At 57.8% G+C, this 27,071-nt stretch overlaps 1 protein-coding gene across 3 annotated transcripts in view; it reads left to right on the top strand.

The window, feature by feature from the left end:
• BCAS4 (breast carcinoma amplified sequence 4) overlaps positions 1-25,606 on the top strand; it is a 58,161-nt gene extending 32,555 nt beyond the window's left edge. For all 3 annotated transcript variants that reach the window (XM_058562476.1, XM_058562477.1, XM_058562475.1), the window contains one exon: positions 25,063-25,606. In XM_058562476.1, coding sequence (XP_058418459.1) covers positions 25,063-25,185 — 123 coding nt within the window. In that variant the 3' untranslated portion in view covers positions 25,186-25,606. The remainder of the gene's footprint in view (positions 1-25,062) is intronic.
• Positions 25,607-27,071: the final 1,465 nt, after the last annotated feature.

Genomic DNA, 27,071 nt, shown 5'->3' with positions numbered 1-27,071 from the left:
GGAAGTTTGGAAGGTTTCAGGGGTTGTAGTCTTGCAGTCCATTGGCAGAATTTGGCTCATGTGAGCTCATTCTGTTTGGCCAAGCAGTGTTATGTAAACAATGTGACTCAGGCTGCCTGGCTGGGCTTTCACTCGTCAGTCCCTGCCGGGACCCCACTGCTCCATCTCATCTTACACCCGCCCAAGGCATGTACTCACCTGCCTGCCTCCAGCTGAGTGACTTGCCCACGGCCAGTAACGGCTAGACAGTGGGCTCATAGATCTCATGGTCTAGAAACTCCTATTGATCCTTCAGAGCCCAAGTTAATGCCACCTCCTCTAAGAAGCCCTCTGAGATTGCCCCCTCTGCAGACAGAGGCACTCCCTCTGCCTTCCAGCAACAGAGAAGTCAGGAGCTGCTCCTTCTGTCCTCCTCTCCCTCTGGTTATGGTGACTGTTCCTGGGTGACCAGGAGACCCCAGTCACACAGTGCTCTGCCCACCGATGGCTTAGAAGCACACTGGGGAGGACCATCGGAGGACCGTGGCTGCCCGTGGCCGCCCGTGGCCTGCAGCAAGTGTTGCAACAGTGGGGCCTGGTGGGCCTTGTCTCTGTACTTTAGGGTATTTTTCTGGAATCCGCACGGTCGTCCCCGTGTGATCGGCGCTGGTGTCCCCATTTAGAGGCGGAGACCACGGCTTAGAGAGGGAGTCACGTATCTGAGGTCAGCGCTGGGTTGGAACGCAGGCCCACGGGGCTCTGGAAGTGGGGTCCCCTGCCCACTCCTGCTGCGGGGTCCCCCGGGGTGTGGCCGGGCGTGCTGGGACTTGCATCCTCATCTCTTCAGACGGGGCCCCCAGGCCTACCTGTGGTGACTTGTTCCAGGAAACGTGTCCCAGCTTGGGTGGTGAGTCATTCGGCCACCCTGGCATGTTGATCTTGGTCCCGGGAGGGCTTTGTCTGGGGTAGACGGGCAGGGGAGTGTGCGTACACATGTGTGCAGACCCAGGGTTTCCAGGGTGCGAGCTGGAGGGGCCCTTCTACAATAATGGTCGTCACAGCTTGTGTTGGGGCCTGACTGCACCTCACGTCCGCCTTGTGAGGCGGGTCTGGTCCTTGTCCCTATTTTACAGGTGAGGAAACTGAGGCAGCGAGGGGTCGAATTGCTTGCCACCCAGAAAGCGGTGGGGCTGGGAGCCGACCCTGCGAGGCCTGGGCGCAGAGCCGGTGCGCTGCACCACCTGGCCACCAGCGTCTCTCAGTGCCCAGTGCCACCCCTGGAATGCCGTCTAGGGCGGGTCCAGGCAGAACACCCGATGGTTCTGTTCCTTCCATCGGGGTTTCCCCTAAAGCCAGGATCTCACGCTGTGTGGAGTCAGTTCCCTCAGCGCCTGCCGGGGTGGACACTCTGCTCAGGGACCGCTGCCGTCGCCTGAGTCCACACCGGGCCCTGCTCCGTCCCTCAGGGAGAAGCCTCTCCCACAACCCCGGATTCCACCTCCTGCCCCGCCCGCCCCCCCCGGCCTCTGAGGGTCCCGTGGAGGGGCAGCTGGTGTGGGCAGGGCTCTTGGGCCTCGCTGGGCCCCATGGGGATGCTGGCTAGGGGTCCTGTCCCCGTGGGGTGAGCCACACCGCTCCCCTGGGAGCTCAGCTCCCAAAGGAAAGAGGCCGCCCATCGCGGCCCCGCATGGCCGTCCTGGCATCAGGGGAGGAGTGGGGACCCCCTCAGGGGGCCCGGGAGGGAGGGTCCTCAGCCTTCACCCCTGGAGCTGGGCGGGGGCCTTTTGGGGTGTGTTTTCCACCTTCCCTGCTATTCCATCAGCTGGAACAGGAGTTTCTCAGCGGGGGCAGGGGAGAAAACACGTCCTTGTTTTTTCTAACTTTGGCAGCCCCGCCTTCCCTCCTCGCCTCCTTCCTGCCTGTCTTCTGGTCTTCACTTTGCAGATGAAGTGGGGAGGCCCAGGGAGGTGGGGGCAGCTGGGTCAGGGTCTCCCAGCCCCCCAGGAGTGGGGCCGGGAAGAAGTCTCCCCACCCTCTGCCCCAGGTCCAGGGACCCAGACCCGCCCCTGCCCATGTGACTTGGTGCCAGCCGTGGCGTGGGCTGGCCCCGGGATGCCGTGGAGGAGGAGGCCTGGGGACGCTGGGGAACCTGGGGTACGATGTCGTAATGACCTCCTCCTGAAGCCCAGGCCTCTACCTCTGACTTGAGCTGCCTGAGACTGGCGCGGTCATCTGCAGACAGGGCCAGCCTGGCGCCCAGGCACAAAAATGTACACGTTTTCATGCTACAGTGTACATTTTCATGGTGCAAAGGTCCGTATTTTGCTGCTGTCCTACGTAAAAGTTTTTGATTATACTTTTACATTGATTCTTACACTGTTCCAAGATTTAACTAAGAACTGTAGCTCTTTTCACTGTAGCTAAACCCCGTCTCTGGCATGTGTTAGCTGTGACTGGGCAAATCACTTAGCCTCTGTAAGCCTCTGATGGCTTAGCTGTTGTTAGCTGACGTGGGCACAACCATGGAAGGCTCTGCTTGCTAGAAAACTGGTTTGGATTTGATGCAAAATGATGAAGACCTCCATTAAAGCAGTGGGAATAAAAAGGAAGAGAAAGACTCCAGAACCCTCAGAAGCAGGTCTGAAGAGCCGGCTTTGCCTGCAAATCATGGAGTGGTCCAGGACGGATTGCCCAATCACTCAGAGCTGAGCAAGTATCGTGGTGGTGGTGACATAGAGCCAGCTGTGTGGGGCCAGACACTGTTCTCAGCTTGTCAGCACCCCACGAGGGAGGTGCTGTTTTTATCTCCATTTTACAGATGAGCATACTGAGGCACAGAGAGGTTAAGTAACTTACCCAAGGTCACATAGCTGGGCATCAGGATATAAACTCTCTTAACTCTATCCCATAGTGCCTTGGAAGAGAGCTGTGATCTCTCCCCTCAGGAAGCTTGTATCTAGTGGGAGAATACAGACAGTGACCAAATCCTAAGAAAATTCCAGATAGTCATTTCTAAAGGGGGCCTGGCTTGCCCTGAGGGCGTCAGGGATGGCCTCTGAGGAAGCGCCATGTAAGCCAAGAGCTGGGTGTTGGGGAAGAGCAGTCTGAAGCCGGGAGAAAGGGTGCCCCCAGCAGAGGGACCTGCAGGCACAGAGGCTGTGAGGCGGGAGGGCTGGCGCTTGAGGACTAGCAGGCAGCCCAGCGGGGGCTGGCCTTGTGAGCTGGGGGAGAGTGGAGGGAGACGGGTCAGGGCCGGATTGGCAGTTGAGCACCCCTCTGAGGGCAGTGGGGAGCCATGGAGGGTTCGTGGCAGGGGAGTGACTTGGTCAGTTTGCTTCGCTTGGAGCATCTCCTGTTGTCTGGCCCAGAGACCCTCCCGAGGGGCGGCCCCGCACATCTGGATTCCGGTGCAGGCGGGTGCGGAAGCGAAAGTGGGGATGGAGCGGAGTCGCACAGCCCGCGGGCCTGGGGGGGACGTGGGGACCCCATTGGCTGTCCCGTGTTACGGCCTGGTGGCCACCCTGGGTGTTCTGCCGACCGCGCCAGGCCCTCCCCGTGGCGCCTGTGCCCGGAGGCGCGGAGCAGCCTCGCTAATTCGTTGTAAACCGCTGTTTGTTTTCTGCCGAGCCAAAACATCTTGTTCACGAGGTGTCATTTTGATTAATTTTCCGATGGATGGGAGGCTGGTGCTTTCCAAGGAGGGCCCTTTGGCTGATAGCAAAACCAGGTGGGGCCGCGTCCTGACGCCCACACGGAGCTGGGCTGCCGAGTGGATTGCCGCCTGGCCTGGACCTGCTCACCCTACAAATGCCCACGGGGTGATCAGGTGAGGTAAATGAGTGCGTCTGCCAAGTGTGACACGGTAAGGAGTGTAAGGGCCCGTGGCGAATTGCCGAGCCCAGGCCTCATCTAAGGGGGTGGAGATGGTCCAGCAGCAGCCTTGCAGAAATGGGGGCCAGATGTGGCCAGATTTTCCTATTTTGGGGAGAAAGCTGGACATCTGGAGTCTTATATAAACCTTCTAATGTCTAAAAGTCAGCAACTAATTTTTCTAAATGTTAAACACTGTGGGAAACATCTGTTGCACCTGTGGGCTGCCCCGGCACTCTCCCTAGCCCCAGATTTTAGGCTGATGGCCTGTACCCCACAGGCTCCATCCCTTTGGAGGCCCCCGCCCCAGCAGGACTCCTTCGGCTTTTGGCAGCAGCATCACTGACAGCCAGCAGTTTTAGTGAGGATCTGCTATTCCTCCAACTACTGTATTGAGCACGTACATGAAGGGCTTTCTGTGCCTTGTCTCAACCTCCCATAACAACCCCAGAGGTAAATGTTATTATTCCAGTTCAGAGTAAGGGACCTGAGGCCCAGAGAGGGCTATTCGCTTGCCCAGGGTCTCACAGCATAAGCGGCAGAGCCAGGGTTTGATCCAGCTTTGAGCTTGTTCAGTGTGTCTCTCCCCTCCCTCTGAGATCTTCCTGAGGTTGGGGACCACAGCCTCCACTGCTGAGGTTGCGAACTGGAGATCCTGGGGCCTGATCTCCCCCACCAACGTGTTCTTTTGCTGGCTTGGTGTATGTATATATTTAATTTGAATCAGTTGCCAGCATTTTTAAAAGCAAATTTCACATAAGAATCTGTACTTCTGGCTTCTCGTGAAAAAGCAGAGGTCTGGGCCCCTGAGCAGCATCCCTGCGTGTGGGCATTTGAGTTTCTTCCTGGTGGAGCGCATAGTAGGTGTTCAGTGACTGTCAATCAGCGGATGCGCTAAGGCTCCCGTGGCCCTTGCTGGCGGAGTTCTTGGGAAGCGTTTTCAGGCCCTGGAGAGCTGGGACAAGCCTCCCTGCCTGCCTCTCCCCCCCTCGTTGGGGCCGCCTCACGGGCCTTCCTGGAGGGAATGGAGGCTGTGGGCGGGGCTGCCCTGCCCGGGCTGGCCTGTAGGAGTCCTCAGTGCCAGGCTTGGCTTCTCCTTCCCTCCCCCGCCGAGCCCCCCCAGCTCCCTCCACACCCCGCCCGGCCCGGAGAGAGGGAGGCTCCGTCTTGCTGGGGCCTCCCCTCCCTCTGCCCAGTCCCCCTGGAGGGGTGGCTCCCGGAAGGAGGCCCAGCCTGGCTGGGGCTTTATCTCGCTGGGGGAGGCCGAGCAGGGCACCAGCACAAAGAAGGCGACGAGATCCTGTGCGCCTCCTCCGGCCCTGAACCGGCCTCGTTCTCCTTCTGCCCCCGTCGTCCCTTGCGGTAAAATGCACCATGAGCAGATGGCAAATATTAGCGCGACAGTGGTGGGCCGAGTGGCGCTTGGTCCCCAGCCCCCCACCAAACGCTGTCAGTGAGTCACTCAGCAGGTCAAGGCATTTGTTGGACTCCACATAGTTGGTGGCATGTGCGCTAGGGAGGGACAGAGGGCTCCTGGCAGGCTGCTTTGGGAAACAGATTTTTTTTAAGCATTGCTTCTTGTTGAGATTTTGAGGGTGAGTGAGGAGGAAGTTCTTTTCAATATAGGAGAGGTTTTTATTTTGGGTGGGCTGTTTGCAGCCCGTGCGGGAGCGCCCCAGGGGTCAAAATTCAAGAGGTGGCATCAGGTGGGGCCCTGTGTGATGCAAAGGGGCCAGGTGGGGACTGTGGCCAACTGAAGAGGCGGGTGCCCTCAACTCCAGCCAGGAATAAAGGCTCCCAGTGGCCTGACCTTGTCTTTTTTTAAAGGAGAGAGGTCGAGGATACAGATTTCTATGTGAAATTAATTGATTTTGAAAACAAATCTGAGAGGCTCAGAGAAATCTCAGGGGGCCTGTTGGCCCACAGGCCTCCGTCTGTGCCCTGGCAAGGGTCTGCGGTGAATTAGTGCCCGCTGCGGAGCCTGGCCTGGGTGCGGGTTCGGTGCCTGCTTATTGAGGGACAGGGAGAGGGGCCGCTATAATAGCAGAGGGGCGCGGCCTCGAGAACTGGAGGCCGTGCTGAGCCAGCAGGGTTGGCCTCACTGAGCTGCAGACCCTGCCGGCTCTCGTCCTGTCCGAGGCTCCTGTGGCTGGGTCCCCACCCAGCCTTTGCCCCAGACCCCTAGCATCTCAGCAGCTGTTCTGGGCCCACCAGGGGTGGTCGGGAAGTGGGACCTGTGACCTCGGACAGCTCACTCTGGCCAGATGGTTCCCGGTCCCCAGGGCCTGTGTGGTGGCAACTGGGCAGCACCCACAGAGCCCAGGAGGTGAACCCCATGGGTGGGGCATGTGCCTATCCCCACCCAGCCTGGCCATTTGAGTCTCCTAGGTGGGGGGACATCACTTGGGATATGAGGGGTGCAAAGGCCCAGGGGTTGACCTTTGCCAAAAAGGGGTTCTCTCTGGGTGCAGTGCCAAGGGAGGTGGTTGGTGGTGGCCCCTACCCCCCAAATACTCTCCATCAGGTGCCCCTACTTCCTGAGCCAGATGTGCAATATTTTCTCAGTCTTATGTGAGTTGTTGACAGATGCAGCTTCCAACACCCTCTTTTCTAACCAGAGTGTCACCCTCAAGGTCACCCTTCATGGAGAGATTCTGCCCTCTCAGTTCCCCATATCATAATGCATGCTCCCTGCCCCCTGACACAGGTGTAGACCAAACTCCTGCACCTTCGGATCGGGGTAGTTGAGAGCATGGGCTCAGACCAGGGGTTCACGACCTCAGCATTATTGACATTCGGGGCCAGATGGTTCTCTCTTGTGGCGCTGTCCTGTGCATTGTAGGATGTTTAGCAGCATCACTGGCCCCGTTTTGTAGAAGAGCAACCCAGGCACCTCCCTGGAGTCGGAGTTGCTTGCCCACAGTTGGCCAGAGGAGGGAAGAGGAGCAGCCTGGATGCCCCCCCCAACACACACGCTGTCTGACTCCTGAGCTCCACGCCGCCTCCAGGATCCCGGGTCTGTGTGGGGCACTCAGTAAGCAGGGTCCAAGCACCCAGCAGGTGCTCGGTGAGCATGGGCTCCTGGGATTCGTTTTCTAGAAACCTCCCTTTTGCAGGACTGATGGTTCCACCCCGCTCCCCGACGTGTTTGTGCGGAGCCCCCCGCCCATCCCACCAGTGGGAACTGAACAGGGCAGCTTGCTCTTCCCTGAGCCACTGTCCCCTGGGCCAGCCGCCCCCGCCCACACGAGGACACAGCCAGCCTGGCTGAGGTGGCGGCTTGGGAGTGGGGCTCTGCAGCAGAGGCCCTGCCCGAGGACTTGTCCCAGGTGACGCTGGGTCGTTAGGGGACAGGCACCAGGCATCTTGGGTCCCCCTCCGAGCCCCACCCCTTCCACTCTCTCCCCACCAGGGGCCACGGGTTCATCTGACACCCTGGGGGCTACACTGGCTGTGGTCCTGCCGTGTGCAGATCTTAGCCCGTCAGTCTCTGTGTCTCTGTCTCGTGTGTCTGCCTGTCTCTGGGTCTCTGTCTGTGTCTCTGTCTCTGTGTGCCTCACACACAATCACAAAGCCTCTCCTACCCCCCAACTTGTTCATCCCCCCCCGCATCTCTTCCGCTCCCCTCCGGGTCTCACCGGGACCCCCCACTCCTCAGATGGAAGGAGAAAGGCTGTGGGCCTGTGTGGGCCTCCCACCTGTGTGGAGTGGAGGGGCCATCAGGGCTGGCTCTGCGTCCACTGGCTAGGCGGCACCGTGGACGCCCACTGCCTCCCTTGGAGCCCTGGTGTCCTCGTCGGACATAAGTGCACCCAGAGGGGGTCCCGCAGTGACACGCTTAGTGTGTAGTGAGGCTTGGTACGTGGGAGCTGTTAGCAATAACAGCTGTGAATTGGGCACCCATGGATGGAGAAATGACGCTGGGCCCCTGCCTGAGCTCTGGGTCTCCCGGAAAGTAACCCTCCAGGCAGGTGCCCTCAGCAGGTGGTTCTGAGGAGGGCTGCGTGCTTCTGACTTCCCCACATGACAGAAAGGGAGAGAACAGAGGTCAGGGGAGCCACTGACCTAGAGAGGAAAGGACTTTGGGAGGGGACTGTGTGGCCCGATGTGTGGCACCAGGTTGGCGCTGGGTCGCAGGGCGTTCCTGAGCGAGGTGGGCCGGGCAGAGGGTGGGCAGCTGCGATCAGCCATCGCAGGTTCTGGAGGGATGTGGTGAGCGGAGGTGAGTCCCTCGTTAGTGTGATCACCTCTGGTGCCTGCAGCCGAGGTTGGGGCGTCTGGAGAAAGTGTGATCCCTTTGATGCCCGGGGAACCTGGGAAGCTCTTGAACTCGGCTCCCTTCACAGTCAGCTTTCCGCCGGGAAGATAAAGCACGTCTCCTTAAGCAGTAAATTCATCCCGGTGCTGTTCCGGCTGATACCGTCACACCTTGTCACGCTGCCAGGCCTGCAGTGAAGGCCAAGGTGCCCGTTACTCCGAGAGTCCTAACAATTAACCTGGGAACTCAGTCGGAGACGGGGAGTGCTGGCTTTGAAATGGAGTGAGGAGCTGACCAGGGAGGGGCTGTTTCACGGCGGACATCGAGGAGCACCGGGTGGGAGGTGCCCACCGTGACCTCCGTTGGGATCTCAGCTCTGTGGCCCCGGCACCGCCTCTTCCCCTCCCGGGTCTGGCAGCTCTTTGCTGGCCTGGCCCTGGCTCCCGAGGCTTCGGGCAGTGCCTCAGACTGTGTGTGTAGCGGGGTGGGCAGGAGGGGTCAGATGGCAGCACGTTGTATCGAGAGAAATGGGAGACCCCAGGCCGGGGGCTGCTCGCGGGGCTGGCTGCCAGTGGATTTGTGCCCCGTGTGACCTGCTGTCACCTGTCACTGTCTGGCCAGCAGCATTATTGAGCCCTTCGTGTGAGCCAGGCGCCCCGTTGGCTATTGTAGTACTTGAGATGTTGTACCTGAGAGGTGTTGTAGTACTTATCATCGTTGAGGAAGAGTCAACGCAGCACCCGAATTGGCTCCTGCACTTGTGATTTAGTTTAAATGTTCCTTGAAACTGAATGCATTTGATACTAAAAATGCATGGAATCTTATGCAGTTGAGCTGTTCACAAGTTAATGATGGCATTTAAAAAGAAAATGAGGGGCTGGCCAGGTGGCGTAGTGGTTAAGTTTGTGTGCTCCATGTCGGCGGCCCGGGGTTCACGGGTTTGGATCCCGGGCACAGATCTACACACCACTCATCAGGCCACACTGCGGCAGCATCCGACATACAAAATAGAGGAAGATTGGCACAGATGTTGGCTCAGGGCTACTCTTCCTCACAAAATACATATATATATATATATATATATATATATATATGAATTCAGGGGGCCATAAAATAATAATAATGAAATTAGCCAACATTCCTTGAGCACTTACTGTTTTCTGAGCACTTGGCAGTTACATGGGCACAGCACCCTATGAGGTAGAAACTGTTGTTAGCCCTATTTCCAGATGAGAAAACTGAGGCACAGAGAGGTTAAGTAACTTGGCCAAAGTCACACAACTAGACAGGGGGACCACTGCCATCTGAGGGATTTGGAAATGGGACACAGTTTACTGTGTTGGATGAGGGGGTCCAGCTCTCAGTGCTGGCAGCTCCATGGGGCTTTGGAGGGGATATTACAGGTGCAAATCCGAGGCCCTCTGTGACCCCCGCCTCCACTCCCACCCTCATTCCCACAAGCCCGAGTGAACGGGCAGATAATGGGAAGCCCCTGAGTCTTGGCCCCTGGGCCCCCAGGAGGCCCCAGACAGTGAGCTCAGCCTCCACCCCTCCCCCTGTTTCTGGTTCTCCTGAGAGCATGTGGGGTGGGGGTGGGCTGCGGTGGGCAGCGTGGCCCCGCCTGCAGGGTATTGTCCTGGGCTTCTTTCCCTTCATATCTTGGGCTTTGCCCCGGAGACCTTGGGATCCTGAGCCTGGAGACAGCCCCGCCCATCCCCCTCTTTGCAGCGCACCAGCCCCCCTCCCCCCACATTCCCTCTAGATCCCCGGGGCTGCTCCAGGAGCTGCCACGTGTGTGCGACCCCAGCCCTTCACCCCTCCTTGCTCCGCCCCTGGCCGGGCTTAACTCCTTTGATGCCGGATCTCCACCCACCGCCCCTCTTGTCTTTCGTTCATTCATTTGTTCATTCATTCAACAAATACTTAGTATCCACCCACCTGTATGAGCCGGCAGGAACCTGCCCTCCGCAGCTGAGGGTCTAGTGTAACCTGTAATGTGCCCCAGGGGAGAGAGAAAAGTGGGGAAGGGCAGGGAGGTGTGTGTGTTGGGGGGGCTGGTCAGGGAAGGCCTCATGGAGAAGGTGACACTGGAGCACGGGGTGGCTGGCGCCCCCGAGGAGGTGGGGGAGGGACTGGGCAGGTGTCTGGGGCAGCTGAGGGAGCAGCGAGGCCCGAGCGGGCGGCATGTTGGAGCTGAAGGTGCAGGTGGCGGGCCAGTGTAAGGACTCGGCCCAGGAGGGTTTCAAGACGTGGTCTGCCCTGCATCTGGCCGCGTGGAGGAGGACGCTGGCTGTGCGAGGGTGGAGGTTAGAGCCGCTGGGATGTCCAGGGAGAGAGGCTGGCGGCCTGGACTCGGGTAGGCCAGGGTGGAGGTGGAGACACGTGGCCCACTCTGTGTGTGTGTGCGTGTGATTGAAATCCTTCATGGAGACGATTGTAGATTGAAATGCAGTTACAGGAAATAGTACAGAGGCCTGTATGCTTTGCCCAGTGTCTCCCAATGGGAACACTTTGCAGAACTGCCTACAACATCCCTACCAGGATGCTGACATGGATACGATCCCTTGATCTTACTCAGATCTCACAGTTGTCCGTCTGCTCATTTGTGGGTGTTAAGTTCGAGACAGTGGTATTGGTTCTGTGCAGTTCTATTTTAAGTTCCCATCTCCACCACCACGGTCAAGACCCGGAGGTCCCAACGCCGCAGGGGCCCTCGTGTTGTCCTGTTATAATCACCTTCTCCTTTCCTCTGTCCGCCCAACCCCTCTCCATTTCTAAAATTGTGCTGTTTCAGAAATGTTCTATAAATGGAATCATACACATGTCACCTTTCGGGGTTGGCTTTTGGCACTCAGCATAATTCCCCAGAGGTTCATGCAGGTTGCTGTGTGAATCGCGGGTCCATCTGGGTGCGTGTCCAGGTGGAGCCACGGTGGGAGATACGGGGCGGGGTCCAGGGCTGGAGGCATCCAGCGCGGAGCCAGGGGCTTTAGGCCTGAGGCTGAATGAGGTCCCCAGGGAGGCAGAGGGGCTCATATTGATTAAGTGTCTACCGTGTACCAGGTGCTGGTGGAGGCATGGGGACACGGCGGTGAATGAGGCCGACCAGGTCCCTGCGGGTGGCGTGGGGCTGACTCGGGGCTAGAAGCCTGGGGTGGACATGGGAGGGGCACACTCAGCATCCATCTTCCTCCTCTTGCCTCTCTTTGCAGCCGTAGAGGGCTGGGACCCTGTTGAGGCCAACAGTCTGGCCCTGGGGTGGAGGGTTTAGCCCAGAGGTTTCCAGGAGTCCTGAATAAAATGAGAAAAGAGCCAAGTGTTGCCCCTAAGACAAGATGGAGTCCATTCAGCAGACTGACCCGCCTTCTGAGATGGCCTTTGTCCCTTAAGAATACGATTTCTTTAGCAAAGGGGTGGGGTTGGCAGGTGGGAGAGGGGTGGCACGTGTCCTTGCCAGGCACAGTGACTTGGCTTGGGTTTGGAGAGGCCCTGAATCCATGGACTGGCTCCCCCAGCTCCCGTCACAGGCTCCTCGCCTCCGTCTCCTGTCCCCAACCTGCCCCACCCCCCACCGCCCCCTTCCTGGGATGCTCACTCTTCTGCAAGGGCCACTTGGTCCTTCTCTCTTTTCTTTCTTTCCTCATTTTCTCTCTCCATCCCTCCATTTCCATTTCTGTGCTCTCTCTCCCATTTTTTCCTCCTTTTTCCCATCCGTTTCCTCTCTTTCTGAACTCCCTTATCTTGTTTCCACATTTTCTCTCTCTCTCATATTTTTCTCTCCCATCTCCCTTCTGTCTCTGCCTCCCTTTGTCTGTCTCCTTCTCCCGTCTCTGATCATCTTCATCTCTGTTTCTCTGTGCTCTCTCCTTTTCCTCTTTTCCTTTCTTTTGCTCTCAAATGTTATTTCGCAGACCTTGAAAACCATCCCTTTCCCTCTCAGGAGGCCCAATGGATAAATGTCTTAATCAGACCAGGCCTGCATGCGAGGTGAGTTCTTGTGAAAGGGCTTCGCGAGGCGAGTGCTTGGGGCCTCTGGTGAAAGACGAGACCGTGGGGAAGGAATCAGTGTGGTGTCGGTGACCATCTGTCTGTCCGTCCATCCGAGGCTCACAGGCCAGCATGCAGGTGGAGGACAGGCCGGGCTGAGGTCGTGGGCCCAGACCGGAGCTCTGAGCAGCCTTGGTCTGAGGAAAGGGTACCTCGAGAAGGGGCTCCCAAGGCCGCCTGGAGGCCCAGAATGGGGGAGAAGGGCACGGTGACAGTCCAGACCTGGCCTCTGAAGCAGGTTCCCTGACTTCAGGAGGTAGCTGCTCAGCCCTGGGGGAAGAGTCTTGCTCTAGGCTGGACCAGGCCTGGGGCGGACTTCTCGGTGGCTTCCTAGTACCTGCCGGTTCTGGTGGCTGCCTCTGTTTGCCCTGGTGGCTTGTTTGTTTAATGGAGAACAGCTGCCCAGGTTAGGGACCCCCGACAAAATGCTGGAATGTGGCTGTGTCTGCTTCTGCTCCCCAGAGCTAATTGGTGCTGTTTTCAACATTCTTTTCTGGAGCCAACCACCTTTGAGGCCAGCCAACAAAACCTCGGAGGATTCTGTTGATAAGCAGCATCAGAGGAGAACTGTACGGCTCCGAGGTGAGGCAGCCTGTGGTTGGCGTGGGCTCCTGGACACTGGTCTGGAGGCGGGACACAGACGGTGGGAATCTGGGCATGACCATGCCTTCCGTGGGGAGCTCGAGGGTCTGTTTGATTGACAAGGAGGCGGCCGAACTGAGCAGGCCCCCAGGCAGGGGTGGCTGGTGTGTTGCCCTCTGCTGGGAAAGGATCTGCCTTCCCTGCTCCGTGCCACGAGTGGGGCAGTCCCAGCTCCAGCCAAACCCACCTGCTGAGGGCCCCCAAAGTCAACCGCTGCCCCTGCTGCCGCCCTTTGCCCTGGTGTTTTCTCAGCCCGGAGCGCTGGCCCCACGCTGTCCCCGAAGCCGTCCATGGGTAACCTTTCTGGGGCACGGCGCAGTGGGGAGAACCCTGCCCTGGGAGCACACGCATTCCGGAGCCGGCTGCGGAATTTGCGGGGCCCAGCGCAAAATGAAAATGCGGGGCCTCTTTGTCTAAGCTTATTAAGAATTTCAGGACCCTCACAGCAGAGCATTAGACTGAGCACCAGGCCAGTATGATTGCACGGTCGCACGCCCATGAGGCCAGTCTGTCACTTGCGTGTGTCATGCTTTGAGTGAGCTCCTGAGACTGCCGAATCCCAGTCTCCACGTCTGTGAGATGGGGTTTACAGTCATATCCTCTGCCTAGCGTTGTCGGGAGCAGTAACTGAGATCATGGAAGGTTTAGCTGCTCTTGTTATTATTATTGATGATGTTAATATTGTTACTTAAAAGCTCATTATCTGTGTTGTTGCCTCAGTGCTTTGCATACGCTGCTGAGGATGCACTTTATTATTTATTTTTAAATGATCTTTTTATTTTGGATAACTGTAGTTTTGCAGGAAAGTTGTAAAGACAGTACAGAGAGTTCCCACATGCCCCTCACTCAGTGTCCCCCGTTATTGTCACCTCACATCACCATCACCGAGACGCAATTGTCAAAACCGAGACACCAGCATCGGTCCCGTGCTGTTCACTCGACTCCAGAATTCATTTTGGTTTTCTTTCACGTCCGTTTCTGTTCCTGGCTCCCACCAGGGCCATGCACCGTGTGCTTTATTTATTTATTTATTTATTTATTTATTTATTTATTTAGTGAGGAGATCAGCCCTGAGCTAACATCTGCCAATCCTCCTCTTTTTTTGCTGAGGAAGACTGGCCCTGGGCTGACATCCGTGCCCATCTTCCTCCACTTTATATGGGACGCCACCACAGCATGGCTTGCCAAGCGGTGCATCGCTACGCGCCCGGGATCCGAACCGGCAAACCCCGGGCTACCGCAGTGGAGCGTGCGCACTTAGCCACTTGCGGCACTGGGCCGGCCCCAATGTGTGCTTTATTTTTAACGTGACCTCGTGTCTCCACTAGTGGGTCACAGTCCTAGCCAGGGCAGGGACGCCAGCCTTGAGCCACCCAGTGACTCCAGAACGGTGCCCTGCACGTGTCCTCGTCTGGAGATGATTGTCACCGTTGGTCCTGGGCTCCTGAGCCCTGACTTGGTGAGAGGCTGGCCCCCAAACCTGGCCTGCTCCACAGATTCGAGTTCATTCATTTCTCATTTCCTGAGTGTCACCTGTGCACCAGGCTCCGGCTGCCGCTGGGGCTGAAGACTGGCTTGGTCCCCATCCCTGCAGAGCTTAGCCTGGTGGGGAGATGGGTGGTAACCAAGGAAAGAGGTAAGCAAGATACACTCCACAGTGCTGCCATGGAGGAGGGAGGGTGACACAGATGAAACTGGGGTCCCTTAGGAGGGTCTGAAGGAAGGAAGGAACCAGCACAAGAAGACCTGGTGAAAATGCCTTGAGAACAGACAGCGGGTGCAAAGGTCCTGAGGCAGGACAGCCCCCGGTAAAGTCCAGGAGCAGAAAGAAGGCCCGGGCTGGAGGGTTGTGAATGATGGGAGGTGACAGATCGAGTTTAGAGAGTCAGGCCAGATCATGTGGATCTGGAGTCGAAAACCTCCAGCTCTGAGGGACCAGGCAGCTGGCAGAAATGAGTGACGTGGCTGGGGGACCACGGCAGGCGAGTGCACATGTCCCCTGTACAGGGGGCAGCTGCTGCTCAGCACCCGCTCGTCCCTACCGCCCCGTGTGCCAGAGCTTTGGGTGTTTTTAGAGAAGCTTAAAATCTGTTTTTAAAAGAGAAATGGCATTTCAATAACAAATATGAGAACACAGACATCCAAACTAACAAAAGCAAGAGTACTGTGAAGGAACTCAGCCCAGGGAAGCCCAGCGGGACGCACCTGTGGTCTGGGTTTGTCCCCAGGACTGCCCGTTGGTGACCACGGTGGCAGGCCTGCGACCACAGTGAGGAGTTGGATTTTATTTGAACTGCGACAGGGTACTTACCTGAGGATCAGGGTTGTTGTTAAGACAATCCAGCAGGCTTCAAGGGCTGGGAGATGGCACGGACGGTGTGACAGTGACAACGGGGAGGGGGATTTGGGAAGAATTAGCAGCCGGGATGGAGGACGGGCTGGATGTGGGGGTGAGGGGGAGTCCAGGGTGAATCCTAGTTTCGGATTTGGACAAACTGGGTTGATAGAGGTTCTGGTTAGCGGGTGGGCCCCACAGTGCGTCACTTAACCACCGAAAGCCTCAGTTTCCTCGTCTGTAAGAGGACTTTGTGATACCTATGCAGATTTGGGTCTCCAGAACGTAGCCGGTGCTCAATTAAAAATATACATATAAGTTTATGATAATCAGAAAATTACAGTCAGTGGCCCTGTGATGAGGTCAGACCCCCTCCCCCCAGAGGTGGGGCCGCAGGGCAGAGGGGCCAGGGGCAAGGCATCAGACGCTGGGTCAGGAGCTGGAGCCCCCAGAGAGCCTAGTTCTGGAGGGGCCGAGACACGACTCCAGCCACCTGGCTGTCCTGTCTGCTCCCTGCTCCTGTATGAGTGTGCATTTAGTAGCCAGCATCTTGGCAGAACTTCTGGGGGCTCCTCCTCTGCTGGTTTCCATGTTAACGCTTTTCCTCCAGCTAAAAAGCAGAATCCATGGGGATCCAGGAACCTTCTAGAGCTGCCGCCAGGGTCAGCATCGCCTATAATGAGATTGCACCAGCTTGTCCCTGCAGCTAGGGTCCCCCTGGGCAGGGGCTGTCCACTCTGGGAGCCCCCAGCCCTGTTGCTCTGTCTCCAGGACCTTAGCAGCCTCCCGCCGCCACCTGCTGCTGTGGTTCCGGGGCGGGCAGAGGCTGGGCCGGGGCGGGCTGGGCAGGAGGGCTCCGAGGGGAAGGGGGACTGCTCTCACACAGGCGCGTGAGGCTGGCCAGCACAACCCTGCGGGCAGGATTGGACACGCAGGGGCTGCCTGCAGAGAAGTGGGAGGGGCTCTGCTCACAGCTGTCAGAGTGTTCTGGAAGACGGGGCCCTGGAGCAGACACAGAGATTGCAGGCAGGACAGCCAGGCGTGGCCTGAGGTGCAGAAAGCCCTGAGCTAGGACTGAGAAGGGAGGCCGGGACCAAGGGGGAGGGTCGTGGGGGCTGGCCGTGGGGGCGGGGGGCAGGGCCAAGGGCTCAGAAGAGCCGCATTTTCCTCCTTGCTCAGCCCTTACCAGCGATGTGACCCCGGGCACGTGACCTACCCTCTCCTCTCTGAGCCCGCTTTCTCCTGCACAGAGCGCGCACCTCCAGCACCTGCCTCGTGGCTCCCGTGGGCCCTGGAGGAGAGCGTGGGTGAAGGGCAGCAGCCGCGGGTCCTGGCGGTGGCCCCAGGCCGGCAGTCCCCGCCCCGTGGGGCCCAGGGCACGGGGCTGGAAGCACAGCCGTCTCCATCCAGCCCCTCGACAGCCCCATTGAGTCTTGGCTGAGCGATGTGACGTGAGCCGGGGGCCACTGCCAGCTCAGCTGCCCGCAGGCTCGGCAGGTCCTGCGGACAGTGAGTCAGGCCGGGCAGGACGGTGGTAAACCAGACAGCACGTGCCCTGTCTGGAGGGGCCAGCTCGCTGCACCCCGCAGAAACGTGGCCCAGTGCAGCCAGATCGCTCTGTTGTTCAAGACCAATAGGAACGCGATATTTACTTGAGCCATCCCAGTTCTTCCATGTTGGCAGCTAAGGCACTTGTAAATTGCGTGAGCCAAACCGGTCATGTCTGCAGGCCGGACACTGACCAAAGGCCCCCAGTGTGCGATCTCTGAGTAGGCTGGAAGGGGGGACTCCCAAGTGTCCCAAGGTTGGAAAGCAGATGCTGATGGGACATCCTGGGTCCTGGACTTGAGGTCCCCCCTCAGCCCCAGGGCCACCCGTGTCCCGGCTCAGTGCTGGGGCAGCGCAGACCCCGGAGTGGGGTGGGCCTGGATTCAAATTCAGCTCTGCAGTTCCCAGTTGGGTTATCTTGGGCCAGTGCCTCTCTGAGCCTCAGTTTCCTCTTCTGCAAAATGGGATTAAGGACCCCTCCTCTCTCAGTGTGTGTGAGGATGCATGGGCCGTGACCCAATAGGGCCCATCCTGAACGGGGCACTCAGGAAGTGCTTACTGCTCGGTCGCTGCGGTTGAATTCAGAGAGGTCGGGGCTTGGTCTGTGCAGGTAGACAGAGCTGGTTCTTCTGTTTGTTTGCTTTTTTTTCCCCCAAATACATTTCTTAATCTTAGAATTAGAGACAAGTTGCTATGATAATACAGAGAGTGCCGTATACCCCTCACCCAGTGCCCCCTATTGTTAACATCTTATTTGACTGTGGGACATCATCCCAGCCTTGATATCTTGCTGTTAACTACACTCCACAGTTTATTCGGCTTTCGCTAGTTTTCCCCTAATGTCCGTTTCTGTCCCAGGATTGCATCCAAGATACCAACCATATTATATTTAGTCATCATGTCTCCTTAGCTGCCTCTGGTCTGACAGCTTCTCAGACTTCCATGTGTTTGGTGACCTTGGTCTTGAGGAATAGTGGTTAGGTACTTTGTATGATCTCCCTCCATTAGGGCTGATCTGACGTTTTTCTCGTGGTTAGCCTGGGGTTACGGGTTTTTGGGAGGAAGACCAGGGAGGTGAAGTGTCCTCACCACATCATAGCAGGGGACGTGCTGTCAACGTGACAGATCACTGATGACGTTGATCTTGGCCACCTGGCTGAGGTCGCGTGTGCCAGGCTTCTCCAGGTGGCTGTTACTGCCCCCCCCCCCCACCCCCCTACTCTCTGCTTGGGAAGCAAGTCACCGAGCCCAGTCCCCCCTCGGGGGAGGGGCAGTTCAGCTCAAGCTCCGGGAGGCAGCGATACACACATAAATTATTTGGAATTCTTTTGTACCCTTTGGAATTATTTTGAGATTTGTGTCTTCTCTTCCTGTCTGCTTGTTCTACATCTAGCAGATTTCACTTTTTTTGGAGATCATTCCGTTTCATTATCTAAACAACCTGGGTTGAGTCCTGGCCCTTCCCATTTACTATCCATGTGACCTTAGGTGACTCACTCTTAACTGGAGTGATGATGAGAATAATAGTGGCGTGTGTCAGTCAGGGTGCGTTCGGCTGTGTAACAGAAACCTGACTACAGTGATTTAACCAAATAGGGTTTGTGTTTTTTCCTCATGTGACAAGAAATCCTGAGGTGGCCAGTTGAGCTGATGGGGCTTCTCTAGGAAGTCGTTAGGGACCCAGGCTTCTCCTGGCTGCTGCTCTGCCATCCTTAGTATGTGGCTTTTGTCCTCATGGTCCCAAGGTGGCTGCAGTACCTCCAGCATCACTGCTTGCTCCAGGCACAGTATGAAGTTGATGGTATTATCTCCATCTTACAGAGAGGAAAGTGAGATTCAAGAGGATGAGAAACCCCTACCTTAAAGGAATGTTGTGAAGGTTAGAGACAACATATGTCACCTGGGGCACAGTAGGCATAGTTGTTGTTTTCCCAGTGGGCTGTGGGTACCTGGGGGATGAGGGTGGGCCTCTGGGTACTTGAGCTCCCACACATGGTCGGCCTGGGGCCTCAGCCTCCCTGACCAGGCTCTGGGGCTGACCTTGTAGACCCTCAGAACCCAGTCCAGGGCTGGGGCTGCTGTGTAGCCTGCTTCTTTTGGGGGGAGGATGCTGGAGCTGCAGTCGTGGCCCAAGAGCAGCCAACCAAATAACACTCAGGCCGGGGGCAGTCAGCAGGGCGGCCCGGCCCTGAATCCTGCAGGCTGAGTCTGGTGACCTGTTACTCAGTGCCCACTTGGCTGGGAGATACAAGGAAAGGTTTGTTGTTCCTGTTCTGTTTAGGAAGACAGATTTAATCCAGGACAAACTATGGCCTCGGGGCCAAGTGTGGCCCGCTGCCTTCCTTGTAAATAAAGTTTTATTGGCACACAGCTGCTCCATTAGTTTACATATTGCCTGTGGCTGTTTTGTGCTACCGGGGCAGAGTTGAGTAGTTGTGACAGAGACCGTGTGGCTTGAAATATATACTGTCTGGCCCTTTGCAGAACAAGTTTGCTGGCCCTGGCCTGACAGCAGTCCAGGATCAGGGCTGTGCAGTTGGGGCTTCCCAAGAGGGAGCTACAAGGTGGGCCAGGACTTACCAGGGGCTGTGGGGGATTTCTGGAAACAAGAGTGGGCCGGTGGCACAGGCCCTGAGTGGGTGGGTTTGGCTTTATTAGGTGGTGATCTGACTGAGGGGCTTCCAGAAGAGAGACCCTGAACCCAGGCCGGGCCCCACGCGAGGCTTCACTTGTCACGCGCTGCAGCAGCCATTTGGGGTCTTTGTCAGAAAAGGAGCTGCCTGACGGTGCAGATCGCCAGGGGGCCAACGCTGAGGCGTCTGCCAGGAGCAGCAGGTTACAGCAATGGTGAGGTGGCCAGGGAGGGGCCTGGGGCCACAGGAGAGTACACGCTGCTCCTCAGCTCGGCCACGACGGGTGGGCCTTGGGCTTCCAGGTCATCCGATTTTCCAAGAGAAGCTGGCAGTCTCGTTTTCATGAGAAATCTGATTTTTTACATGTTTGCAATTAATTCCATTTTTAAAAACATCATGAAGCAGACCAAGCATGCGTGCGTCTGGTGTGTGGGCTGTGGGTTTCGGATCTCCGGTGTCCAGGGTGGAAGCGAGGAAGGTGTGCGGTGTGGGTAGACCTGGGAGAGTGCCGCAGGCCCGGTGCCCCAGGCGCAGCGCCCCCGAGGTCGCTTTTCTAGGGGACAGCAGGCACTCTCTGGGCTGGGGGGGATGGAGGGGAACTTGTGGGGGGGGCATGGCAGAGCCCTGGACCTGTGGTGTCAGGTTTCCGAATCTCCCATCCAACCCCGGGCTGGTGGGACATTCCAGCCTGCAGGCCGGGGGTGGGGGAGTGAAAGCCGGAGTTGGACTCTCCTTGCTTGCCTGGCCGCCCCCAGAGGGGCACCTGAGTACCGGCTGCAGGGCGAGGGGTGGGGGGCGGAGCTCTCTGAGTCCCCTCTGAGATTCTCAAGGGTTTGGGTTTGCTGAGTCCAGGTCCGAGGCAGGAGCCCTGGGGTGGGGTCGGGACTTGGAGCTGGATAGGCCTGAGTGGACCCCAGCTCCACAGGTCCCTGGCTCCGGCCACCTCTGAGTGACTGGACGACCCCTCTTGCAGGTTGCTGTGAGAATCCAGGGGAAATGGACGTGAAAGGGCTAGGTTTCCACGGCATCCTGGTGGCCTGTGGCTGGGCTGGCCTCCGGGGTGTGGTCCTGCTCACCCGCAGCATCTGGGGCGTCTGGCTGTTTTCAGCCTCACGCACCAGCCCTCACGTGCTGCTGAAGCCGCTGGTTTCCAAGTGCTCGCTGCCCCACGGTGGGCTTATTATTTGTTTTAGGCAGAATTCCTGGTTGCACGTGACAGCAACCCAGGTCAGCTTGGCTTAAGCCAAGAGGAGAATCCATGCTCATGAACGGGAGAAGTCCCGGGGGACCGCTAACCTCAGGCAGAACTGGACTCGGGCTCAAATGATAGCTCAGGACCGTCTTGCTCCATCTCCAGTCTGCTTCCCTGTGTGGCTTCATTCCCAGGCAGGCCCCCCAGGGCAGCGGCAGAAGTGGCCCTCAGGGTCGCAGCCCATCCTCACAGGAACCTGAGGGACAGGGAGAGCCTCTCTGTCCCAGTATCAAGAGTCCCAAGGCTGTTTCTCGTGGGCCCAGCTGGGGTCACCTGCTCACCCCTGGACCAGTCACTGCTCAGGGTGGTCAGGCCTCCTTCAGCTGTGGGGTCGGGAGAGGAGCTCGATGGGGAGCAGCCAGGGGTCCTGCAGGAAATCCAAGATGCTAATACCAGAGTGGGAAGTGGGGGCTGGCCGAAACAGCACACGCCCACTCCACGCCCATCTGCTCTCCCAGAGCAGCGTTTGGGGCTGAAGAGGCCACATTCGGAGCCCCCTGGCTCAACACAGGGCGCCCCTTCCTGGTCACTGACCCCCATTCTCCACGCGCTCCGAGATGTCGTCAGGGGCTTGGTCCAGGGCTGAAATGGAGCTACACCAGCCTCCGCAGCCTCTCTTCCCATCTTCCAGGCTGAGGACCCTTGTGAAAAGGGAAGGCAAGCTGATTTGGAGTGGCTTGTTCTTGCGAGCCCTGTGGGTTCCTAGTGAGCGAACGCACATGCAGCAGCTGTTTAATAACCCACGGGGCCGCCTGGGGGGTGCCCACGGAAGGCTCCCCTCTCCCTGCATCCTCCCGCATCCCCCCGCATGCCCCCGCATCCCCCCGCATCCCCCCGCATCTCCCCTGCATCTCCCCGCATCTCCCCGCATCCCCCCACATCTCCCCTGCATACCCCCGCATCTCCCCTGCATCTCCCCGCATCCCCCATCTCCCTGCATCCCCCCACATCTTCCCTGCATCTCCCCGCATCTCCCCTGCATCTCCCTGCATCCCCCATCTCCCTGCATCCCCCCACATCTCCCCCGCATCTCCCCGCATTTCCCCTGCATCTCCCCGCATCGCCCATCTCCCTGCATCCCCCTGCATCTCCCCGCATCCCCCTGCATCTCCCCGCATCCCCCCACATCTCCCCTGCATCCCCCCGCATCTCCCCTGCATCTCCCGGCATCTTCCCGGCATCTCCCCGCATCCCCATCTCCCTGCTTCCCCCCCATCTCCCCGCATCCCCCCACATCCCCCCTGCATCTCCCGGCATCTCCCCTGCATCTCCCTGCATCCCCCATCTCCCTGCATCTCCCCGCATCCCCCATCTCCCTGCATCCCCCCGCATCCCCCTGCATCTCCCCACATCCCCCCGCGTCCCCATCTCCTTGCATCCCCCCGCATCCCCCCACATCTCCCCACATCCCCCTGCATCCCCCCGCATTTTCCTGCATCCCCCCCGCATCCCCCTTTTCCTTGCTTCCCGAATGCAGAAATGATGTTCCCCCTCCATCACCAGGAAAGGTGCCGCCGTTTCTTGCACTGGGTCTCGCTGGAGTTATAGATGTGATTCCATCTAGAGCTGCTAGGAGTCTCTTATGACATCTATCCTTCGTTCCTTCATAATGACATTGATTTTCCTCCTCTTTTGGAAATCTGTCTCCTTGAGGGGAGAGGCAGAAGCCCCGTCCCTGTTGGTAGAACCGTTTGAAAAGAACACGGGTCAGATGAGGCCCAGCAGCTCCAGGAGAGGCCACGTGGCTGGGCCAGGACACTGGCTCTGGCCTGGCCTGGCCACTGACCCTTGGCGCCCACGAAGGCTTACCTGCATCCTGAGGGCCAGGAGAAGAAGGGACCTGTCTTTCAGGATCACAAAATGCTCTTTGCTCCGCAAGCCACGTGTCAGGATGAGGGAGTTGGTCTTTGAACTGTCATTATTCACTTGAATGTTGTATTTTCTTTTCTTTTTTTTTTTTTTAAGGGAAAGATATCTGCTGTTTCAACACTTGATAACTTTATTTATTTATTTATTTTTTCCCCCAAAGCCCCAGTAGATAGTTGCATGTCATAGCTGCACATCCTTCTAGTTGCTGTATGTGGGACGTGGCCTCAGCATGGCCGGAGAAGCGGTGCGTCAGTGCACGCCCGGGATCCGAACCCGGGCTGCCAGCAGCGGAGCACGTGCACTTAACCGCTAAGCCACGGAGCCGGCCCCAAATGTTGTATTTTCTAGATAGTACAAGGGCCAGTTCTCCGGAGGAGCAGGGTGAAGATTCTAGAACTATGGGTTATCCACAAACCGCATCCCTTAGGCTGTGAGATGCATCTTGTGCCTCATTTCTCAGTTGTGGTCGTAGTGCTGTCGGAGGACTTGGGTCCGATCTGCAGGGCTGAGTGGCAGCCCAGGGAGGTGCTGGGAGAAGGGGGCAGGTGAGATAGGCCCTAGGTCCCAGGATCCCCCAAGCAGGCTGAGCCAAGAGTGGCTGACCGGGGGTTACTGGGTGGAATGCTCTGTGTGCCCTTTTGTGAGGCTGGTCCTTGGCCAAGGTGAATTGCTCGTCCTGGTTTTCCAGACGTCCTGGTTTTCCAGGTGTGGGGTGGTGACACGGGAAGGCTCTGTGTGGGGGCAGCTCAGGGCCAAGCGGCTCACACACTAGATTCTGTCCACTCCGACCCTGAACCCGGCCCTCATCGGCGGGGGACACCTGCCCAGCCTCTCTGGCTCTTCTTTCTTCTACAGTCTGTTGTCTGTTCTGCTCTAACACATGTCTAATTTTACACACACACACACACTCTCTCTCTCAATTACTGGCTTCAATGGCTCCCTCTCTTAGGATGAAGTTCTTAGCACGGCCTCCAAGAGCTCACGTGATCTGGCCCTGGTTTATGGCTTCATCCCTGTCCACACTGATCCAGCCCGACTCTAGGCTGAGCTGCTTCAGTGCCCGTGGACCACACAGCCCTGTGCACGTGCCGCTGCTCGGCCTGGACCACCGCCCCTCCTGTTGGCTGAGGTCCCAGCCGGCTCAGCCTCTGCAAACCTCCCAGGAGTCAGGCCTCTCGCGGTTCTGCAGGCCTCTGAGCCTCCCCACCGTCGGCCCTCATCACATGGCGGTGTTGTTCCTATTGGTTCCTTTGTCTTCCCCCCCAGACAGCGAGTCCCGTGACGGCTGGGACTGCCCTCTGGTTCCCAGCTGTCCCTCAGTGCCCAGAAGGGGGCCTGGCCTGGCACAGGGGCTCAGTAAGGTAGAGGGTGAGTGGGTGGATGCTTGGAGGACGTGGGACGTGGGGCACCCATGAGCACCTCCCAGAGCCTTTGCTCCCCCACGTCCTCGTGGGAAGGACGGTCACGGTGTCGCTTGGGGAACAAGTGCGAGGGGAGGGTAAGTACGCGCGCAGCACAGCGCGGGGCCGCGGAGGTGCTTGCTTTGGGGAGCTGCTAACCACCAGCTAGAGCCCCATCCTTACCCTGCCGCCTGCGACTCCAGTCGAAGGCTGGGCCAGAGCTGGTCTCAGCCGGAGGGGGCAGAGGTGGCCAGGAGATGGAACAGTCAAGGGAGCTGTGGGGGAGGCGGGAGGGTGGTGAGAGAGACCCCAGGCGGAGCCATGCAGAAGGGCCTCCTCCCTCTGCACCCCTGAGCCCCACGGAGCTGCCCATCCCCTGCCGGGTCCTCCCGGGGGCAGCCCGGCAGGCCTCCTCGCTTTTCCCTCCTCCGCCGGGACCCCGTCATTGGGATCAGCCCTGGCTCTACAGACGCATCACCTGGGAGCTTTGAAATACCCGGATGCCCAGGCCACACCCCAGGCCAGTGACGTCAGACTCAGGGTGGGGCCTGGGCAGAAGCCTTTCATAACCCTCCCAGGAAGCCCCAACGTGCAGCCAAGTTCGAGAAGCACTGTTCGAGGTATTCCTCTGTAAAACCGGTTTTTCCTCGAGCTGCGTACCTAACTTATAGGGTCCCGCCAGCTAGAGCTCGGGGAGGGTTGCCTGATGGGAAGTGTCCCCATTCCCAGCCTCCCCACAACAAAAATCCACACCAGAAATAAGTAAGCGCTTCTTAAAATGGTTCGATTTTTTGAAAAAGTGCCGCATGCATGTGGCACAAACTTCAGGCAGCACCGATGGGCACGCAGTGAAAGGACAAGCGGCCCGCCCCCCCGTTCTCCCAGCGGCGGGCCCCGCGCCCCGCTCCTGGGGGTCCCTGCAGAGCTGTCTGTGCGTGCACGCGCGTGCGGGGGTAAGGCCCCCTTTCTCGCCGCCCCAGTCGTTCTCTAGCGGAACCTGGCTCCGCCTGCTCTCAAGCACGCAGAGTGCTCCGTCGGGGACGTGGGCCACGCTGATGGCTAGCCCCCCTTCAGGTGGGCCGGCTTTGGTCATCACCAAGAAGCATGGAACCTGTGGTCACATGTGCGACTCTCCCTGCAGGATGAATTCCTGGAAAAACTGGAATTCTTGGGTCACAAAACAGGTAGATTCACCTGGCTGATAAGCACCCCGTTTTCTGTCATTCCAGAGACCGTCTACACCGGCGCCCCCCACGTACGAGCTGCCCGCATTGTACAGGACCGAGGACTATTTTCCTGTGGACGCCGGGGAGGCAACGCTCCACCCCCGCAGCGGCCCTCGGCGTCTGTGAGCCTTGCCGTCCTGCCATCAGGGTCGTCGGAGAGTGAAACTGAGGACAAAGCAGCTTGGGTTTTTTCTTTTTTTACTGTTGATTTGTTTTCTGAGTTTCCTGCCTTGCTTCATGTGCGACCACGGGGTTTGGAGAGGCGGTGGGAACGCACGTGTGGCCGTGCCGCAGGGGTGAGCTGGGGGAGGCGCTTTCCGCCAGCGGTTGGCCTGCCTGGGGTTCCAGGACGAGGCGTCAGGTCTGACTTGCCACCGGGGCAGATGGACGCCAGGGACTTTCTCTGCGAGGGCTTTGCATGGGAATCTTAGGGGGCTCTCTCGGTGCCCCAGGGCTGTGTGGCTCCAGGTCCAGTGGTGGTGGGTCTGTCTGCAAACCCCAGTGCCCACTGGCTGTGAATCATCTCAATAAAGGTGTCAAGAGGTCACGTGTGGTCTGAGTGTAAGTGTTTTCTGCAAGGGTGCTCCTGCCTCCTGGGCAAGCGTGATCCTCCAACCTGCTTATGATAAAGCCCCTCACCTGAGGGGGGGTGGGGGTGGGTGCAGCTCTGGCCTTCAGAGGCCCAGCAAGAGTGGAGAGCTCATTAGGGTTCCAGGGGGTCTGCAAAGGTGGGTTTGCCTTAAATTCTTCTCATGCAGATGAATTTCCTGAAACTCCAGATTCCTCATTTTGGTGATGGATATTTCTCCTTTTTCTGGAATTCCTCAGAGAGCCAAGAAAACACACACACACACACACACACACACACACACACCCTCTGAACTCCAGACCTGCATTAGAATTCCGAGGAAATCTAACATAATGAATCGGGAGAGACAGCAGTAGAAGCAAGGAAAAAGTTGAGTCTTGCCAATTTTAAGACAGTTTTCGGAATTAAAAGATATAGGTGGACCCCTTGTTTCAAGAAGAGCCAGCATTTTTCCATGGAGATAATTTTTGTAAACGTTTATAAAAAATTTTTTTAATTATTATTTATTATTTAAATTTATTTTAAAGTATCAAAGTATAATTTACATACAGAAAGGTGTACTTAAGTGTACAATTCACTGAATTTTCACAAACTGAACACTGATGGTGAAATAAACATCATCAGCACCCAGAATCTCCTCTGCGTCCTTCCAGTCACGCCTGACCCCCCCACCCCATCCCCACCCCTACCCCGCGCTAACACCGTCCTGACACGGAACAGTATCGACAGGGGTTGCCAGCTTCTGTACTCGGTGTAACTGGAGGGTGAGTGGCATGTGCACAGTACGTCCCCATCTGCGCCTGGCTTCTCGGCTGACGCTGTGCCTGCGGGAGGCATCCCTGTTGCTGTGTGTAGCTGCACATCGTTAACTGTGTGTATCGACTGGGACCGTTTTTAATGAAGGAAGCTTAGATACACTTGTGCCCGTCTGCTCAGGGAGAGCATAGGTTCAATGGAAAGTTAAGTTTTCAGACAAGCGGTGAGGACACCAATTTCTGGAAGGCCGAGTCTATGTTGATTGCTGGAGACGCCCAAGCTGCTTTATCCTTCCAGAGCCTGGACCAGGGGCCAGGGAGAGGTGAAAGGGAATGTCATGTGATCAAGCCACAGCAACTGAAGTGTTCTAAAATAGAGACCCACAGGACCGTGCTAAGAGTGTATAGGCTCTGCGGTCAGCCTGCCTGGGTGGCACCGTCATCTCCTGCACATTTCAGCTGTGTGACCCTGGGCTCGTTGCTTACCCTCTCTGAGCTCAGCCTCCTCCTCAGCAAGATGCAGAGAATAATGGCCCCTGCTGGGTTGTGAGGATGAAACGAGATGACCTGTGTGAGCGCTTGGCTCAGGGCGTGGCATTGGGCACTTGGTAATGGGTGGCTGTTGTTATGGTGACTGGGCTAGCTGGGAACAGGGTGACCCCGTGCTG

Source organism: Diceros bicornis, chromosome 19 (genome assembly GCF_020826845.1).
Source record: "Diceros bicornis minor isolate mBicDic1 chromosome 19, mDicBic1.mat.cur, whole genome shotgun sequence".
In the NCBI taxonomy this organism is placed as follows: domain Eukaryota; kingdom Metazoa; phylum Chordata; class Mammalia; order Perissodactyla; family Rhinocerotidae; genus Diceros; species Diceros bicornis.
This window is presented reverse-complemented; position numbering and strand designations above follow the sequence as displayed.